The following is a 19338-nucleotide window of genomic DNA, read 5'->3' as shown; positions in this document are numbered from 1 at the left end:
GCACATTTAAACATGAACAAAGGTTAAATGCAGGGTTTTATCTCATGCACGTTTTTCTGTTTGCACTAATTCAGAATGTCTTTTTATCACACTCACATTCGGATTTCAGGGTATCAAATATTTTTGACTTCTCTTCGAATATTCAATCAAGTATGCTTCCCCAAATATGTTTTTATTGATAAAATAATTTTAATTCACAATGCAAATAACTTTGTTGAGCGCACACACACAATAATCTCTATGACCTGAATTCATTTACACAACATCACAATGTCCAAGCAAAACACCACATGAAAATACACATCAAGTAACTAAACTCCATCGAGCGACACAGATTAGCTTTGAGGGGAATCCCCTCTTCAGTGAGTCATAATAAAACAAACAGCAGCTTAATGTAGCGTGGGACATAAATGCAGGGGAAACAGTGCTGTACAGCATCTTTCCAGACTAAGAGTTGCTATTCATTTTATGGCTTGTTGCACACAGAGACAGACAATATGCACATCTGTGGTAGTCTATAGAAGTTGTATGATTTAAGAAGCATATTTCAAGTTGCATGTAAACATTATTTGCAGTTGTAGTGTTAAGAAACCAAAGCAGCCATGGCAGCATAGTAGCATCTGATAGAAGGCACTGTTTCCTAACTGAGAACGTAATTGAAATGGTATGAAGAAAAAATTTAAACCCAAAACATTAGACATAAAACATTAGATTATTTCAATTTTTTTCCCAAATCGATTTATAACCTGAATTTTGGATATATGTGAACTGGAGTCTGGTGCGGTAGCTGCAGGTCAGACAGTGTGGAACAGCTTCCTCAGTTCTCTCCCATCTCACACACCGAAAATGATTTTGAGATCAGCCAGGGAGAGTTTGGTAAAGGTGCTTCCTGTTCCAGACAGCACGTTCTGGGCCAGCTCCTTCTTCTTCACCTGCAGTGTGGAAATCTTCTCCTCCACCGTAGCTTCACACACAAACCTATCAAAAAGGGAATTCACACACAAGAATTTTTACAGGCTTCAGGCACTTTTGCATTGGATTCACATTCCGAACGTGGAGTCTGTGTCCTTTTTTATTTACAGTCGAAGTAACAAGCCTAAGAAAATGTTGGTGGATTTGTTCTCCCTCTTTTGTCTAAAAAGTTTGATTTGATCTTTGTTTTATAAATCTTTTACTGTACCTTTGTGCTGTTTACCATTTGCCTTAGTTCATGATTGTTTCAATACTGTTGTTTTGCAACATTAAATCTGAAAAAAATAGGATCCACCCAGTGAAAGTACTGCTTCTTTGTCTTTACCTGTGGATGGTGACATCTTTCCTTTGTCCGACCCTATAAATCCGGTCACAGGCCTGATCCTCCAAGGCTGGATTCCTGTCAGAGTAGTCAGGATTAAAAACTTAACCATTGCTATAGTGAACACATTAAAGAACTTCTTAACTCATCAGTAGTTTCACAAGCTTTGTTTCAATAAAGACTTTCCCCAGCCCAGGTCTTGGTATCAAACTAGTAAAACACTCAACATCCTGCATGTTTATCATCATAACTCTCAGGATAGGTTCTGTTATTTATATCACACATTCAAGGTCAGAAAAGCAACGAGAAGAGGTTTCAGAGCAGCAGATCTCTTTTCTTTTGGATTTGTGTGTGTGTGCCAGTGTGTGTCTCACCAGTGCATGTCCATGAGGAAGAGGTGATTCCCTCCAATCAGGTTTAGACCAACTCCTCCAGCACAAAGAGAAACCAGCATCACCTGTGGAACAGAACCAGAAATATGACTCTATACATGACAGATGGACGGACAGTGAACATGAAAAATCTTAAACTGATTCTTTACCTTTAACAGCATTAGAAAATATAAAAAAACCTTGTTGAGTTGTGGGACTGATATTCACCTGTGGTCCCTCAGGGTTTGTGTTGAATTCTTCCACCAGGTCCATGCGTCGTTTGGGGTTGACGGACCCGTCGATGATGCCGTATCTCAAGCCCATCTGCCGCAGATGAACCGCTACGATGCTCAGCATACTAGTCCACTGGGACACGATGACACTACACATGACAAGAGAGGAGAAGATACCACGTGGATTACAACTAAAGAAGTCGGATTAAATAATGACAGACATGAGCAGTATACAATGAACACAAGGATTAAAGACATGACTGATCAGAGTCAGTGTTGACCTTGAGAGTTGTTCCTACCTTCTCTGATCAGCACTCTTCTGTCTGATTGCCTCAAGCTCAGAGACAATAGCAGCAATCTGGAAAATTGAGAATGAAGAACAAGTTAATTTGTATTTACAGTATAATTCAATAAAAAAGCAGCGACACGGGAAAAACAGTGCATGAAAAAGAATAAGACGCTTTGCACCATGGCAAATAAAAACACATTACATGCGTTTAAATAAACATTATTTTAGCTTCCACATAAATCACATTCAGTGTGATAGTGATGTGAGGTTGAAGAGCAGTCATCCACCTTGGTGCTCTCACTGGTGTCCTCAAACAGCTGCGAGGGGAAACGGGTGCCATTGAGGGCAACGGTGTCTTTGGGGTCAGGGCCCGATGGCGAGGGGCTCGAGGAGAGTGACAGAGCGTTGAGCTGCTCCTCCAGAGACAAGACGATCCCGTCACCCTGCAGCTCCGTCGAGTCGAGAGTCTGAGCAGAGGGAGGAGAGATAAAGTGAACAAAACACATTTTAAAGCACAACAGAAGCACTGTTAAATGAGCATTAACATGATTGAGACCTGCCAAAATCTATTTAAGACCTAGTGCATAATATTTTGATATATTTAAGACTTTTGAACGTAACAATATGTAACTTCGGCTGATAGGGGTCCCACAATCCAAATTAGATCTCTAAGACCCTGTAGGAACCCTGGTGTGTTTGAGTGAGTGAGCGTATACCTTCTTCAGGAGAGACAGGTGACAGCAGCACTGTCGCAGGCGCAGCAGCAGGGACAGGATGTGGACGGTGCTGGACGCCTGTCGGGAGCTCGGCACAGCAGCTTCAGGCTGCGACATGCCAAACTCTTGGGCAACTGGAGAGAGAAAGAGAGAGAGGGAGAAGCCCCACATACACACTTAGTTATGAAACACCACCATTTCATAGATGTGTTTTCAGCTCCAATGTAAAATGTTCATTTCTCTTTGTTTATTTTTTTTAGTAATATAATAATTAGTTCTGTATGATTATATGCAGTGATAAGTAAAAACTCTTGTATACTAAGAAATACAGTTTCATGTGTATATTTGTAATATATAACTTAACCATACAAAATATTCTACATGCTGTAAAATGTCAGCTGATTTCAAACAGAATGAAAGCTTTGCCACGAGAAGAAACCACAGCATTGAGTTTTATTCATTGTCTCTTTTCATTCTAATAATCCTACTAGGATCAGGAGAGAGACCAAGCAAATACGTTGTCAGACAGACAGACAGAGAGAGAGACCGACAGACAGACAGACAGACAGACAGAGCGAAGTGCGTTCAAACCTGAACTTTGCACTGTACAGTTGTGATCCGATCACTCAGGAAAGATGTTAAACGAGCTCTGAGCAGCTCATCATCACACGTCAAAGGGGACAGTATTCATGACACTCAGTTCAGCTGATCTCTCACCTTTGTCAAAGGGATTAGAAGTGGGCGTGTTCCCCTTGTTCACATCATTCCCTTCATGTCTCTTCAGGTAGTTCTGCAGAGTGGATCTAAAAAAAAAGAAGAAGAAAGGAATAAACATTTAATCATTTTTTTAATGATCCATCCACAGCATCCAGCGAGATTTTTTATGTAGTTACACACATTCAGACCTTGGAGAAGTCATTAGCACACTAGACTGAAGTCACAGTTGTTTAAAGTTTAATCATTTTCCTGTCCAGATTTTACCAGCTGGCCAAGAGAGGCCTTGGTCGCTTCTATAACCTTGATGGCACGATGATTAGTCTTTGCTTTCATCGAGCCACTTTTCTATGCCCGTAATGAGAAACATCATGAGGCAGTGTCGCTCATTTTTATAATGAATTAAAAAATAAGACATTAACTTGTTGTGTTACCTGGACTGGGCAAAGACCACATCATACACCGCCTGCTCATCTGTAGATAGTTTGAGTCGATGCACCTCGCAGGTTCGAACAGGAAGAGACACCTGAAACATTATTCATAATTATTATTATTATTATTTAACATTGTCTGATTTAATATACCCTCACGGCTGTAACCAATTTCCCCAAAGTGGGATTAATAAAAGATTATCTTATCTTGATGCAACTTTTACTGAGCAATAGCGCCCCCTGCAGCTGCACATAGTGATTATTTCTGTTTGGCTCTGCAGGCAACAGCAATCAGATACTGACATTCAAACACAAAAACAATGTTGTGACCTTTACAATGAAACAGTATATAAATTCCAGTGTGTCTGTGTGTCTGTGTGTGTGTGTGTGTGTGTGTGTGTCTACCAGAGGTTTTCCTGTGGAGTCCATCTGGTCTTTGGTTCTTCGGAGCAGCAGATTCCTCGTCAGGATGTTCAGCCTCTCTCTGCCTCTGTTAGAGCCGTTGTCGACCTGAGCTTTCCAGAGTTTGAACTCATCAAACGGAGAACAACGCAGAAACCTGAGGGACAGACATTGAATGAATAAACAACAATACTGGTTTATGAAACAATACGAAACAAACCAGTCTCACACAGACCTACACATGTCCAACAAAGTATTTAGACTAAGAAAGCATTTGAAAACGTCTGTGTTCTTTTCTTACTTAAGCAGCGAGTACATGTCCAACAGGTTGTTCTGGATGGGTGTACCAGTGACTGCCCAGCGGGCGCCGGCCCTCAGCTGACAAACCGCCATGGACGTCTGCACTTTTGGGTTTTTGATGTTGTGGGCTTCATCAAGTACCACACGGGCCCAGGCCACTCGCAGAAGAGGAGACGAGTGCAGTGGCTGAAGAAAAATGACAAAAGATGAAGTATACATGTGTCAGAAGATTTAGTTTTATCATCATCATTATTTATATTATTATTATCAATACCAAAATGGCTCTGAAGCTGAGAACAGCTGCAGTCAGAACCGTGACTTTACATCATAACAACTCACCACGTCGTCAGAATCCTTAGATGGTTTTTCCCCCGCCTCCTTTTGGACTGGAATCTCCTTTGAGACCAAACCGTATGTGGTCACCACAACATCGTAGTCTGCCAGCCTGAGGAGATGGACAGAGAACACTTAGTTTTAGTTTTACTGTGTGTGTGTGTGTGTGTGTGTGTGTGTGTGTGTGTGTGTGTGTGTGTGTGTGTGTGTGTGTGTGTGTGTGTGTGTGTGTGTGTATGAGATCCCTCACACTTTGGCGCTTTTCTCTCGGGTGGGACCGTGGTACAGACACACCGTTAGCCTGCCCGTCTTCACATGTCTCTCAATCTCCTTCTTCCAGTGGTGAATCAGGGAGGCAGGACAGATGATCAGAGTTCCTTTAGAAACCACGAGACTGGAGTCTTGTTGATGAGCAAAAGCAAAAAATATAAGAGGTGTTACTAAATTTAAATGATACACATATACAAGTCATGTTGCCTGTTTTATCAGAGCAAATGGAAAGAGATCTCGTTACCATTTTTGGAGATCCATTTCTCCAGTTTCTTCTCTTCCTTCTTTTCTTCTTCCTCTTTTGCCTTGATATTCTTGGCAAGTATGAGAGAAATCATGGTCAGGGTTTTCCCGAGACCCATGTCATCCGCTGATTCCAAAAAAGTGAGAGCGAGAAGAACAAAGAGAGGAAATGATGAGGAAATAACGATTACATGACTCTGACACCTGATATCATAACAAGGTCACACTCGTTTTTTTTTTTTTTTTTTTTAAACTTTGGATGTTTTTTTAATAAACCACACTGATTGGTCTGATTTCTTATTTTTGCGCTTGATTGTTCAGTAAGAGTTTGACAAAGTGGACGGGATGATAACCTGTATAAACAAAACACCTGAAGGTAAAATTGTTAAATGGTGAACATACCCAGAATTCCTCCACAGGGTTTCTGGCCTTCTCTCCAGAGCAGCCAGGCCAAAGCTCTCCTCTGATGAGCCAGGAGCGACACCTGAACAGCCAATCACAAGCAGACAATGTTATTAGAGTAATGTGAATGACCAATCAAAAGACAATATAGACTCTCCCGATGATTTATATTCAAAATTACAATTACAGTATGGACAAAAGTATGTGGACACTGCTGTTGTCAGAGCCTCCACTCTTCTTTCGGTCGAAACTAAAAGTACACAAAGGTATGTAGACAGGGGTGATGCATCATGCCCTGATATCTAATTAGTGGTATTAGATAGATTAGTAAAGCACTGATGAAAAACCAGACTGCAGACTGGAGGACAGCGATACCTTGATGCCCTTTGGGTCTGGGACTTCAGCCTCAGCGTCAGGACAGGATTCCAGGGATTTGTGGAGGTGATCAATTGCCTCGCAGGTGGCGTTTTTCACCGCCAGCAGACGGTCATTGGTCATTCTGCCACCGTAAAAGGCCTGAGCCTGCGGGTTCGCTGGAGGCAAGAAGGAGTGAGGATTAGGGTATTTAAAGGAATAGTAAAGCACAAATAAAAGTTACTTAACATAAATGTAGAGAAGAATAGCAAAGATACAACACCAAGATGAAAATGAGAGATGCAACAATTCAGATTCCTACTCAGTTTCTTTGCTTCAAATAATATTAACTGATATTTTTCAAGGGAAATTCTTGTTCAGCCTACCTCCGTACATCTGGGTGTAGCCCTGGCTCAGCTGGAGCCCCAGGGCACTGCTGGAGGGGCCTGGAGCCGGAGGGGCAGGGAGCAGGATGGTGCCCCCTTGTCGACTGAAGGGGTTGAACTGACTGTTACCTGGTCTCACATCACTGCTGTGATGTTCACCCTCGGACTCTGTATATGACAGGTACCATGTTAGAATGCACACTTTAATGTAAAGTGTTCTCCACACTGTGAAGTGAATTGAAGTTGTTTCTGCAGAGGTGAGCTTATTTTAGCTGTATTGTTGCAGGTACCAAGTACATACATGTCAATGTTGATTCATACTGAGAATATATTGATCTAAAAACAGGGTTTGATGCCTGTTTAAGTTTTGACTACTGACTCACAACAACCTGATTGATTAGGAGCCTAGGTGAGAGGCTAAGTAGAATAATTTGTGATTAAAACATGCTGTGAAAGTGGAATTGGGGGAAATCTTCTTCGCTTCTGTAGAGATGGTGATTTACCTGGATGAGAAGCACCAGTGAGGCGCAGAGACTCCAGTGCATCTTCCAGATCCTTGACCTGAGTCTTCAACCTCTCCCCCTTATCTGGCAGAGCCGAAACGTTCACCACAGACAGAGTGGCCTAGTCAGAAGGAAAAATGGGGGCCGACAGAGAGACAAGATATAAATATGAATATATATATAGGACATTAAAAAGGCGAGACTCTTTTTGAACATTATGAGTAGCCTCAGTCCTTCACTCACCTTCTTCTGTTGAAGCTGAGCAGTGAGCAGGCTGTGCAGCTTTCTGGGATCTTCAGGTTGATCTTTGATCTTAGACGCCGGCTGAAACCCTGAGAAGCTGGTCAGGGTTTTTTGTACAGCAGAGACAGGAGGAGTGGCAGTTTTCACTGACACTAACACAACATCATCGTCATCATCTTGGGGATTTTTGGTTTGACTGGACTCGGACTGTGTCGGTTGGTCATTTGTGGGGGTACTGGTGCTAGAAGAGTCTCTGCTGCTGGGTGCAGATTTAGAAACGCTCTCTTTCACCTCAGAGTCAGATTGTTTCACCACATCTTTGGTTGGTTGTAGTGGCATAACCGTAGCAGAATCCTGTGAGGTTTTATTCATTTTCTCAGGATGAAAAGCAGTGACGCTGGAGGTAGAAATAGTATTTTCCATTTTGCCCTGCATAGTGTTGGTCTCTTCAGTCTTGTTTTTAATCTTATCCGTCACGTTTTCCACCTCGTGAGCTTTGGGACCGTTTCTCTCCTCATCCGAAACTCTTTTCTTTATCTTCATACCTGGTGGAAGCTGTTTACCTTGGTAAGAATCCGGGGAATCCGTCTTCTTTCTCTCCTCTTCTTCCACTTGTGGCCCAACACTCTTCACACTTTCTTTCTTTTCTCTTCCTTTAACCTTGTGACTTGCCTCACTATCTTTCTCATCTCTTCCCTTCTCCTTACCTCCACCACACTGCATCCCTCTCCACTCTGAGTCCTTGTCCAGCTTGGAAAGGGCCTTGAAGGGATTTCGGACAGGTGGCAGACAGGAGGGCTGGAGCTGCATGTCAGATAGAGGGCTTCTCTTTTCTTTGTCTGGCTGCAAAGATGGAATACAACAGAAAAATATTCAAGGTATTGACGTCACAGTATATGAATAAGAATGTACAATGTAAAATCGGTGACAGGTGCTGTCTTACCGCAGTCCAAGGTACGCTTCCACACCACCTCTGGCCTGCTTTTTTACCTATGACACACCGATAGAATAACCTGGAAAAAAAACAGAATGAAAGTAAAAGTCAAAGATCCAATCTGACCAACAGACACGTTCAAAGATTTCTTTAATATTAGGAGGAATGCACTCTACTGATTGCCCTTCAGGTTGATTGCTCAGCCCTAATCGCAGGAACTAGCACAATTAATAACCGACATGACTGGTGTTATGACCATAGCACTGTCCACCTGCACACTCACCTGTGGCTCTGCTGCTGCTGACTGTAGGTGAGAGCTTGGAGCTCCACCATTGAATCCTCATGCTGGAGGCAGTGGGATGGCGAGACGCTGGGGGGATGAGAATGATAATGCAGAGAATTTTCCAAATGTTAGACAGTTTAAACCTAAACAACACAATGACCCAGTGTCTATAAATATCAGTGTGTACCAAAAGAAATAAGACATTTGAGTCTGAAAGAAAAAGACAGAATGGTGACAATCTCAAAAGATGTCTCATGTGACTCTATTTTGAGCGACTAGACCTTTGGAAACGCTTAAAGGGTCAGTGTGTAGAATTTACATACAGTTTGTCCAGTTTGGGCTTCTGTAAAAAACATGGCAGCCTCCATAGAGAGGATCCACTCTCGATGTAAATATAAAGTATTTAAATATAAAGGACTCATTCTTGGGTAAATAAAACAACAACTCATACAATTTAGATGGAACACACTCGTGAAAACACCTCTAAGATTATTTTATATTCCAAATTTCTGCCATTAGGTCCCTTTCACTTAAACCTTACACACTGAACCTTTAATTTTCCCTGAGTCATCCTAGCACAGGAAGTCGTCGTTGTCACTTCTGTGGTGGGTTCAGCTCCATGTCTTTTACAGGCTGCACTTAGACATCTTCTCTGGATCCCTGTCACAGTGTGAAGGGGTCGACAGGGGAAACGTGTGAATACCTGGCCACCTGACTGAAGTCACAGCCTTGCCTGTCGACGCAGACGTAGAAGCTCTTTCCTTTGCTCGGTCCATCTTTCACTCCGGTTTTTAACATACACAAACCACCTGGGTGAGCACAGAGAGGACAACCACATCAATTAGCAAGTTAGCAAGAGGGTTCTGTTGAGCTAAATGTGCATGGAAGTGTCTTGACAGGGGATAAAACATAGCTAAGACTTCCGGAAACTCCACATAAATAATGATACATCTTGTGTTTAGAGTAAATAAAAACTGACATTGACTTATTGAGACTTACCGTGAACATTACACTGGATCTTCTCCATTGTCTGGACACGTTCAGCTTCAGTTTCAGATGCTCAAAAGTGAGATTCAGTTTTTTCGTATCGACCAATCACAACCGTCAAAGAAGCACATCCGCGCTGTAGATTTAAAAAATAAAGGTTAACTTCCGAATCAAACACTTGTGTACTTCAACTGTAAAAGTAAATATACGATAAAACACATTAAGACGTAACGTAGATATTTATAAATGCCTCAAAGTAAGAAAAAAAAGAAAGCTGAACGGAACGATAGATGTTCTTCGTTCAATCGCTTTTATTGTGAAATATTTTTAAGGGAACCGTTGTTGAACCGGATATGATTCTAATCCTTTTTTCCAAGAAAAGTTATTTGATAAAAAAAAAGATTGTAATAATAATATGTTATATAAAGTGAGTCTCTGACATAAAATACATTTTGTTGTGTATATTAAAAACATTAATTGGAATCTCACGATTCAAAATATATGTATTTAACTACATTACCCATAATGCGCCGGCTCGTCTGCTCTCGCGGGCTCGGTGTTGACATGGCGGCAGCCTTTGAAACTTCACTCCGTCATGTTTCTCAAACGCAGGATTCCCACGCAGTGAAACCTTGTTTCTCCGGAGCTGCAGGTAAACTCGACGCGTTGGGAAACTTTTATCAATGTTGTGGATTTATTTACAGCCTAACTCGAGTAAAACTACTTTTAGTTTGTGGAATAAAACGTTCGGTCCCAACAACAACAACAAAAACAACGAGGGAGCAGAAAGGACGCGGAGACTTTTAAAAGACATCGGAAGCTAGCGAGCTAAAGCTCACTTAGAGCGGAGTTAAAGTTTAATTAATTAATAATACTTTCACGGTTTGTGTTGAAATAGTTGTGTTTTTTGTTAGCAACCAAACAATCACCCATTTACACTGTCACAGTAAACCCATATACAACTTTAAGCTAACAGCTAATTAGTTCATGTCTAATGTTATTTCATACTAAAGCAGTTTCCAAATATAGATTTCTTGGATCTGTTCATGGTCTGGATTCTGTTTATTCGAGGTGTGATTTAACCCCTAACCTGTCACCATAATCTGTCGTTCAAATCCCGGATTAGCGAGCCCTGCCTGACACGGTGACCATGTCATCTCCAGACGGGCCCCGGTACTCCCAGGCAGAGTTCCTGGCCCGGTGGATGCCGAGCAGCAACAGAGCCGGGGTGATCCTCAACCCCAGCCCGGTTCTAGCCGGGTCCTCGCGGCTCACCCCTGCCGCGGGATCCTCACCCATGAAGCCAGACGACTCCTTCGCCTCAGACTTCGCCCCCCTGACCGCATCGGCAGACAGCAGCTGCCTGGGTGCGGATGGATTTGCACAGACTCCTGGAGGAGGAGAAGTGAGGGCTGGGAGTGACAGGCCGTGGAACCATCTGGCCTCTGTCTCCAGGAGAACTTCAGGTGGACAGGTGGAGAGTCTGGATGAATCACAGGATGTGCCCCTAATGATGAGGCTAGAACAGGTAAAATCATCACCGCATTTCAGAATATGGTGCTTTGACATTTATGCATTGGCTGTGAAAATATTCATCTCCAGTATCTACAATCATATAGATTACATCTTATTGTTTAGTTTTGGTAAGTCAGAGTCAGATTACACCAACAATAATACATCTGTAATACCTGTCCATGGCAGCTCTTCCCACTACATGTACTTTATCTTCTGACTTCCCATATTTAAATAGATATAGTATTATGCTATATACTATTGACACTGATAGTTGTTTAGTTCAGTTTTAACAGCTCAACATATAAAACTAACTGGAGGGTAGAGCAGCAACTTATTCAATTTACTTCAATTCAGTCTTATTTGTATAGTGCCAAATCACAACATGCATCATCTCAAGGCACTTTTATAAATAGTCAGGTCAGGATGTACGCTGATGTTTGGAGTCAGCGCTAATTAAGTCACTGATTCTTTTCTACTTGATCCCCCCACTCTCCAGCACGCAGCACTCACACACAAACCTGTTGCACTTTGCTATTCTTAGTGTTTTTCTTGTAAGACTACTTGTGTTGGCAAGAGCTCAAGTAATAATGGAAGTGTGTCCATACAAGTCCGTTAGAACTTGGATTTATCACTCTGTGCATCTTACCACTGTGGTGGGCAGCCACAAATAGATGTAAAGGGATGTTGGAAAACAAGTGTGGAAAAGAGTGTTTGTCAAAAAATGTCTTGTAGATCTTCTTGGTGATAAACACTGTTATCTACTATTATCTAATTATTTGAAAATAATTTGGTGTGTGTTTGAGCAGTTGAGGAAATGGCAGCAACACATGCAGGAGGAGCTGAAGGCCCATCAGTTAGAGGAGTTGCTACGTCTCCAGGAAGAGCAGCAGAGGCTGCTCGGAATGATGAATGGATCTGAGCACCGTGAAGGAGGTAGGGAAGAGAAATGATAAGAATACCTGGCAATGTGATCATTTGTTCCTCTTCATACTGTATGTAAAATATACAGGTTGGGGAGGGAAGTGAATATATGTATTTTTCCTTGTCTCCTTACTGAACCAGTGTGAAGTGACTGTAATGTACTTTACAGATTACTCAGAGAGTTCAGAGCTATCAGGAGCAGAAGAAGAGGACAACTCACTTCAGGGAGACTCTCATCATGGAGAGAGCCCATACTGCAAAAACATAAACTACTTTGGGATCCCAACGAGCTCTGTATGTGGCCTTCAAAAGGAGCAACAGCCCTCACCCTCAGGGAGAGAGGAGTGGCTACCAAGAGTTCAAATTCATGAGGAGGTGGACAACAAGTACGAGGGTGAGAGAGCAGTTTTCTTATTTACTTACTGTAAGCTGACAATGGAAGTTTCTCAGTTTTATTTTTGCATTTGCAGTAAGACCACTGCATGTTTACCCTTGATTTTAACACCTGTAATAATTCACTTGCATATGAAATTTTAACAGTAAATGTTTCCTACAGACTCTGGGAACTCCACTGATGACCAGGAACAGAGAAAAGCAACGAGCCTTTTTCAGGAGCATGATGACACATTAATCCAAAGTAACGGTGTGGATTTGACAGAAGACCATGGTAGAAAAGAAGATACAATCTCTCAGGACAGGTACATACTATATTTAAACAAAAAACTATGTCTAGTATTAAACTAAGATATAAACTAAAGCATCATGTACTGTACGTTAGCTGCAGAGACCACAGAGGCGTAGTTGTTCTTATTTATACTTCTAGTATGCGTGGAGACCATAAAGTTGGAGGGTATGCATTTCTGTTCAGACCCTCACGTACACCCTCTGACAAAATTTACATCACCCAGGTCTTACATACTCGAGGGTGCAGAAAGTAGCACATGAGGCCATGAAGCTGAAACAAGCTGGTGTTGTTTTTATGTTGACCACATTTTGACAATACACACGTTTGCTTTATATGCATGTTTTCTCTCACCAGACCTATTCAACCAGGCATCGGGGTTCACAAGCAGACGTTTGAGGAGTTGCTGGAAGAGCAACTAAGGCTGGAGGATCAGAGGCTGAAGTCTGCTCAGCAACAACAGGTCAGAGAACTCAACAAATGTTTTTTTATTACAAAACTGCAAATCATCAGGATATATTTCAAAATAACATTTAGTTAGTGAAGATTAGTTTTATAATACACTTACGATGTCATAACCTCTGCTTTTTGGTGCTTTCAAGGAAGCTTAAACACATAAGCGATTAGTGTTTCTTCTTTCTTCTTTTATATTCATATTTTGTCTTCTCACATTAACAGAGTCAAAATGGAGCTGAAGCTGTACAAGCCCTTCCTAAGAGGGCCTTTCTGAAGCGAGGCGAGGGGCTTTCTAGATTTACCAACAATCGCAAAGCCTCATTACCAAAAAAGGAGGTGAAGAAGGGCTCTAAACCACCACCCCAGGCCCGAGTAATCTCCCGTAGTAATTCTGAGCCTGCATCTATCCAGAAGGGTGGCACAAATTGCACCCAGCGGGTTCCTGTCCAGCGTAAAACTGCCATACTTAACAAGGAAAATCGACTGAAATGCTTCAGCTTGCTACCTCAGGACATAAAAGCTGAAAGTAAGACTGTACGGACGGTTTTAGGTAGTTATCAAAGGCAGAATACTGAAGGATCAGACTGCAGACAAACCAAACCAGGGCAAGTAAAGGAACAGAATAACAGGACAGTGGGTCTGTCTGCTCAGACTGTGAGGAAACCTGGGCCTCACAACACGCAGCCAAACCCTGTAACCAAACAGGTGGGCATGTTGGCAGGACCAGGGAGGGCTGAGAATCACACAGCTAATGAGAAGAGCTGTGGATCAGAAGTGGAATCGGCAGAAGGAAGAACAGGGTCCGTAAGAGGAGGAGTTCCGGTGGACTCGTTTAATGTGTCATTCCAGGAGAAGCTGCACCACTGGGAGTCTGATCGGCAGCTGGAAAACATGGAGCTGGGAGAGTTTGAGCTACTGGAACAGGCAGCTGAGGAGCTGTCCTTCTCATCCAACTCTTCCTTTGTCATGAAGGTGTTTTATTCAATTACTTATGATTGTTCTAAGTCAGGGATGTATTCTCATACCAGTATGTTGTTTTCGTTGTAAAGCTGCGATTATTAAAATTCAAAGATTCTGTTCTGTACTTGTAGGTTCTTCAGATGGACCAGCAGCACCGGCAGCTGCAGGTCGCTCAGGGGCTCTACCAGAGACGGCTCTCCTCCACCCCCATCAAGTCTCCTCCTAGAGGTGAACTCCAGAGGTGCGGTGGCGTTGGCGGCAGTGTTAAAACCAGTTCTGTGAACCCAGAAGCAGTTGTGGTGAAGACAAGAGATGATCCAATCAAGAACAAAATGAGCAAAGAGGATCAAGAGGAACAGGACATTGAGAGAAAAGACAAACAAGATCACTCGGGTGTTGACTCTGAATTTGAAGACCAGGAAGTGGTAGGGAAACCACCTTTGTTTCCCAGCACCCTCTGCTTCCCAGCACAGTCTAACCCACCATACGATAAGTGGTCCTATCAGGACGAGGACAGTTGTAGAGCTTCAGATGTGACACAAGATGATGATGGGGAAAGCGACAGTGTGCTGAGCAATCCTGATGAGTCCACTCTGATAGAGGACAGAGATCGGCAGCAGGGGAGGGTCGTGTTTGATGATGACGACACGTGGAACAACACGGTGGAAACTCCCAATGACAGTAGAGGAGTCAGTCCAGTTCCTGAGACTGCAGCCAATAGCGTCTCCCCACCAGTTCGGACTTTGTTGAGGAAGGTGGCAGTGAGCAAAGTTGTGGAGCTGGATACGGGCACAGTAATAGGTTCAGCCAATCAGGAGCCAGAGCCTCCAGCTCCCCCTGCCTCACAGCTCATGACAAGGTTGTTTCCCTCGCTGAAGCCGAAGGTCCAGAATCTCCCGCCTCCTCCTTCAGCGGCTCATGAGCCCAAAAAACCAGAGGAGGAGACTGGTGAGAAACTCTTTTATCCATTATAGCCTGTGTTAGTTACACTTTTCATATTTGGTTCAACTTTGCAGATCTTAATCTGAATGTTGGCATGTTTCAATTGTATGTTTGCTGTGTTTCCTCGTCCCCAGGTCAGCAGGTCCAGTCGAGACAGCTGAGGGAGAGATTGGTGGAGCTGGAGATCGAGATAGAGAGATTTAAGAAGGAGAATGCTGCCCTCACTAAACTCAGACAGGAGAACGAGAAAAACCAGGAAAACCTCAGGTGATCCTGCCCTCTGCACTTAACCATGTTTTAATACCATTTAAATGCAGTGACTCCAAGTTGATGGTTTTCAAGCTCTCTGTTGTCCAAAATTGGTGGCATAAAAGTCTTTATTAATAAAAATCAGGTTATTTTAAGAGACCCTTAATGATAAATATCTCATAAGTAATATCTCTTTCATGTGTATTTTTTGTGAGTGGACATATTCTGATGAATTATGGATTTGTGTGATTTATGTCTACTTTGTTGTCATTGTTTCTTTTTCAGGAGGGAGCGTTTGGAGCTTGAGCAGACCAAGTTGGAGGAAATGGCCAAGTTTGACGAGTACAAGAAAGAGGAAAACAAGAAACTGCAGAAAGAGCGCAAACTGTTTGAGAAGCATGTGTCTGCTGCCAGAGCCATTCCTGACAAGAAGGAACGAGAGGAAATCCAGGTTACACAGAAAACCAGTTCTCATGTTGATAAATTCCAGCCAAGAAATATTTAACCGTTCCTTTTCAAAATCCCATAAAGAAGTTATGTGTGAGCTCTTGAAACAGTTGGAACTCCCCTTTAATGTGTCTTGTTCTCCCTGTTAGGCATTGAAGCAGCAGCTGAGCTCCGTGCAGGAGGAGCTGCGGAGGAAGGAGAGCCGCTGGGGCTCCACACACAGCCGGCTGCGGCAGCAGATCGACTCCCTCAGCCAGGAGAACAGTTCTCTCCGGGACGAGGTACCCACCTGACCTCTGACCCTTTTCACCCCGGTTAAATCTCACATTAAAATCTCAGTTGTATACAATTGCAGCCATGTGGTGTTTAGAAAAAAAAATGTTTTTGTGTTCTAATCATTATTTGTCCTTTAATTTAAGATCCTTATGTTGGAAAAGCTTCGTCTCAGTGCCTGGAAGAAAAACCCTGTCAGTGCAGAGAAGGACAAAGAAACTAAAGACGGCCTGAGAATATCTGCAAACCCTGTTTCATCTGTTACCAAAGGAGTGAAATTTGCTGTAAACACATTTACATTGTTTATATGTTTAACAGTTCTGAGTAGAAGTGACAGTGACAATATAAGTCTTATCATGAGTATTACATTGACAAATAGACACCTCCTCTCTCAAATGGTCCCCCAATTTTTGATGGAGCATTTTTTTCAATCACAAATTCTTTCTCTGTACTTTCAGAGTCCTCTTGACTCTAGAGGAAGCAGCATCACTGCAGCAGGTCGAAGGAGCTCCGCAGAGAGCAGTCAGGGTGAGTTATGGGTTTTGGCAGATTTATAACTTCATATCAGTTGATACATTTGGTCTGAGAGCCAGAGAGATGATCGGTTTAATGAAGTTTGTGTAAACACTAAAAGTCTTTTAGTTCAGGTTTCCTTCATCTCAATTTTTATTTTGAACAGTTTAATCCGATACAGAGACAGATATACTCAGAAACTCTGACCCCTGCAGGCAACACGATTAATAATCCCACATCCCCAAGTTTAATAGTTGAAAAGTGAAGATTTCTTTTAATTTCTCTGTTTTGTGTGGATTGTCACTGTCAGTAGGGATGAAGAGCAGCTTGAGGAGGCCGTCAGGACCATGTGCCTTCTCCTCCTCATCCACTTCTACCTATTCACTGCCGGGCAGGAGAACAGAGGAGAAGTCAACAGCTGCCAACAAGAGCCAGGACAAACTGCCAAACCAAGAACCGGAAAGCTGCTCTCCGGTAAGAGACATCTGCCGCTCTGTCTCTGGTTTAACAAATCTATACTGCTGCCGTCGATCACGATGTCCAGGTCCAGTAATTTATCATCAGGAATTATCATTATCTTCTTTTTGTAGAAAAGTGATTCTCAGCCAGAAGAACCCGAGTGTAGCAAGACTGAAGAAGCAGAACCAGCGCAGGAGGTCATCACACACCCTGATGGGAAGGTAAGAAGGTGGAAGAATGTGAAATCCTGAAAAGTCATTACTTGATGGGAACCTGAGTCCATTCAGGAAATTTTCAAATTTGAAATTAAAGGCTGCTGGTATGTCAGACCCCTGTATACCCCGGAACTGTTGATGTGCTACTTTTTAAAAGGGAAGAATCCATTTTTCTTTTATGTTAATTTCTGGTTCTGACTCCTCCAGACAGAACACACGCTGAGAGGTGGTGATCGCCTCCTTGTTTACCCCAACGGCACCAAGAAGGAGGTTTCAGCAGATGGACTGACGGTCAAGGTCACCTTCTTCAATGGAGACACCAAACAGGTCACAGCCGACCAGAGAGTGGTGAGACTTTTACTTTACATCACATGAAACGTGGAAACAAACTGTCCAGAGGTGTGATGGCCACCACCTCCACTGGGTCGAGGGTCGATGTCAGGACCTTTCTAATCAGTTGTTTCTTTGAAAGCTCACAGGTGAAAATCTGCTGAGCATTAAGCTTAATGCAATAAGCACTAATGACTCCACTGCTCCTTGTTCTCAGATCTACTACTACTCTGACGCTCAGACGACTCACATCACCTACCCAGACGGCCTGGAGGTCCTGCACTTCTCCAACAACCAGACCGGTGAGAGCAGGCGCTGGAAGACGTGTTCATGTCATAAAGACTAAAAACTTTTTATCCCCCTGTTGTGGTGTTTGAGGCACTTTGGTGCTGAATGTATTTTGACTCAGAATAATAAAGAAAATGGTGCAGTCTAATTTAGATTAATATAAAGACAGTAAACAGGTTATATGTTGGAAGAAGTTCTCAGGTCTACAAAAGTCCCAGTAACACTAAGTACAGTCAACTGTGGTTTAATGTAAGAATTTTGCCTTCGATACATCCCTAGTCCTCATCACACTGCGTTGTACATTATGAATCATCTGTTGTTTTTTTTTTGTGCTACAGAAAAACATTTCCCAGATGGTCGGAAGGAAATCACCTTCCCAGACCAAACGGTCAAGAACCTGTTCCCAGACGGCCGAGAGGAGAGCGTGTTGACAGACGGGACCATCATTCTGGTCAACCCGTAAGTAAAACCACAGCCTGTTACAAGTCAGATGTCCTCAAATTTGTTTTGAACCAAACACAAATTCAGTTTCCTGTCATGTTGGATACACAGAAACACTGAATGTGCAAAAGAAGGTGGAAGTAGAACATCCTCTCTACGTTCTGCTTTGAGTCGACCTGTTGATTTCCGATCCAGGCTGATATAAGTTTGTGATGAATCAACTCTAACTGGCTGTAAATCCTGTGGTTTTTCTCAGGGACGGCACCAAGGAGATAAATTTCAACACAGGTCAGAAAGAGATCCACACGTCTGAGTACAAGAGGAGGGAGTATCCGGACGGCACCGTGAAGACGGTTTATGCCGACGGCAGACAGGAGACATGCTACCCAGGCGGACGCCTCAGGATCAAAGACAAAGATGGGAACGTTGTCCTGGACAACAGAGCGTAGAGACACCGTCAAAGCCAACGTTACTTTTTCAAAAAGCACAGCGAGGCTACGTGTGAAACTCTACTGCACATGGGTCCAAGGAAGTCGATGAAAATATTTTTAATTCTTTTTAAATGCTATGTTTTAAAAGTGAGAAAGTTGAGCCTCCTCACTTTATGGAAACACGTTTACACCACTGTCCTATTTCAGCCCTCAGTAGAAGTAGGTTTACTTTTTAAATAGCACATCTCAGCTGTCCGACCTTCACTACGTCTGTAGCATCCGATGTGTTTTACCCTTTAAAACACGATCTCATGAAATGTGTGTTTGTTTGCAGTAAGTTAAATTTGTAAAAATTTTAAATACGTATTTATTTTTCTTAGCTGACCATAAAATAAATGTTATCTTTGTTTTGTTAATGGTTGTTAGGATGATTTATTTCCACTTCAGAATTGAAGCTGAAATATCCCAGGGTGGACTCTGCCCTTTTGTGGCCAATGATATACTTGTTTGACTTTTCACCTGGTTTCT

The 19338-nt window shown here is 42.7% G+C and overlaps 2 protein-coding genes across 3 annotated transcripts; one reads left to right on the top strand and one right to left on the bottom strand.

The window, feature by feature from the left end:
* Window positions 1-151: 151 nt before the first annotated feature.
* On the bottom strand, window positions 152-9843 carry ttf2 (transcription termination factor, RNA polymerase II). Its single transcript, XM_020100674.2, has 23 exons — window positions 9701-9843; window positions 9405-9510; window positions 8702-8788; window positions 8428-8497; window positions 7485-8327; window positions 7242-7362; window positions 6739-6906; window positions 6374-6531; window positions 5999-6080; window positions 5598-5723; window positions 5334-5484; window positions 5090-5195; window positions 4752-4936; window positions 4454-4607; window positions 4052-4143; window positions 3621-3706; window positions 2904-3037; window positions 2475-2654; window positions 2198-2256; window positions 1894-2047; window positions 1669-1751; window positions 1298-1372; window positions 152-978 (listed from the first exon to the last, which is right to left on the bottom strand). The coding sequence occupies exons 1-23, from the start codon at window positions 9726-9728 to the stop codon at window positions 834-836; spliced, it is 3393 nt and encodes a 1130-aa protein (XP_019956233.2). The 5' UTR covers window positions 9729-9843; the 3' UTR covers window positions 152-833.
* Window positions 9844-10204: 361 nt separating this feature from the next.
* cenpj (centromere protein J) lies at window positions 10205-19226 on the top strand. Of its 2 annotated transcripts, none has more exons than XM_020100738.2 (19): window positions 10205-10340; window positions 10815-11216; window positions 12010-12136; window positions 12294-12518; window positions 12681-12822; window positions 13164-13269; window positions 13485-14234; window positions 14354-15170; window positions 15299-15431; window positions 15699-15864; window positions 16010-16141; window positions 16280-16417; window positions 16592-16661; window positions 16960-17120; window positions 17237-17326; window positions 17528-17668; window positions 17868-17952; window positions 18277-18397; window positions 18636-19226. In XM_020100738.2, the coding sequence occupies exons 2-19, from the start codon at window positions 10839-10841 to the stop codon at window positions 18826-18828; spliced, it is 3975 nt and encodes a 1324-aa protein (XP_019956297.2). In that variant the 5' UTR covers window positions 10205-10340; window positions 10815-10838; the 3' UTR covers window positions 18829-19226. The 2 variants fall into 2 exon arrangements, with proteins under 2 accessions (XP_019956297.2, XP_019956296.2); XM_020100737.2 differs by having other exon boundaries at window positions 16957-17120.
* Window positions 19227-19338: the final 112 nt, after the last annotated feature.

This window comes from Paralichthys olivaceus, chromosome 10, assembly GCF_024713975.1.
Source record: "Paralichthys olivaceus isolate ysfri-2021 chromosome 10, ASM2471397v2, whole genome shotgun sequence".
In the NCBI taxonomy this organism is placed as follows: Eukaryota; Metazoa; Chordata; class Actinopteri; order Pleuronectiformes; family Paralichthyidae; genus Paralichthys; species Paralichthys olivaceus.
Note: the sequence above shows the minus strand (reverse complement) of the source record. Positions and strands in the feature narration are given on the sequence as shown.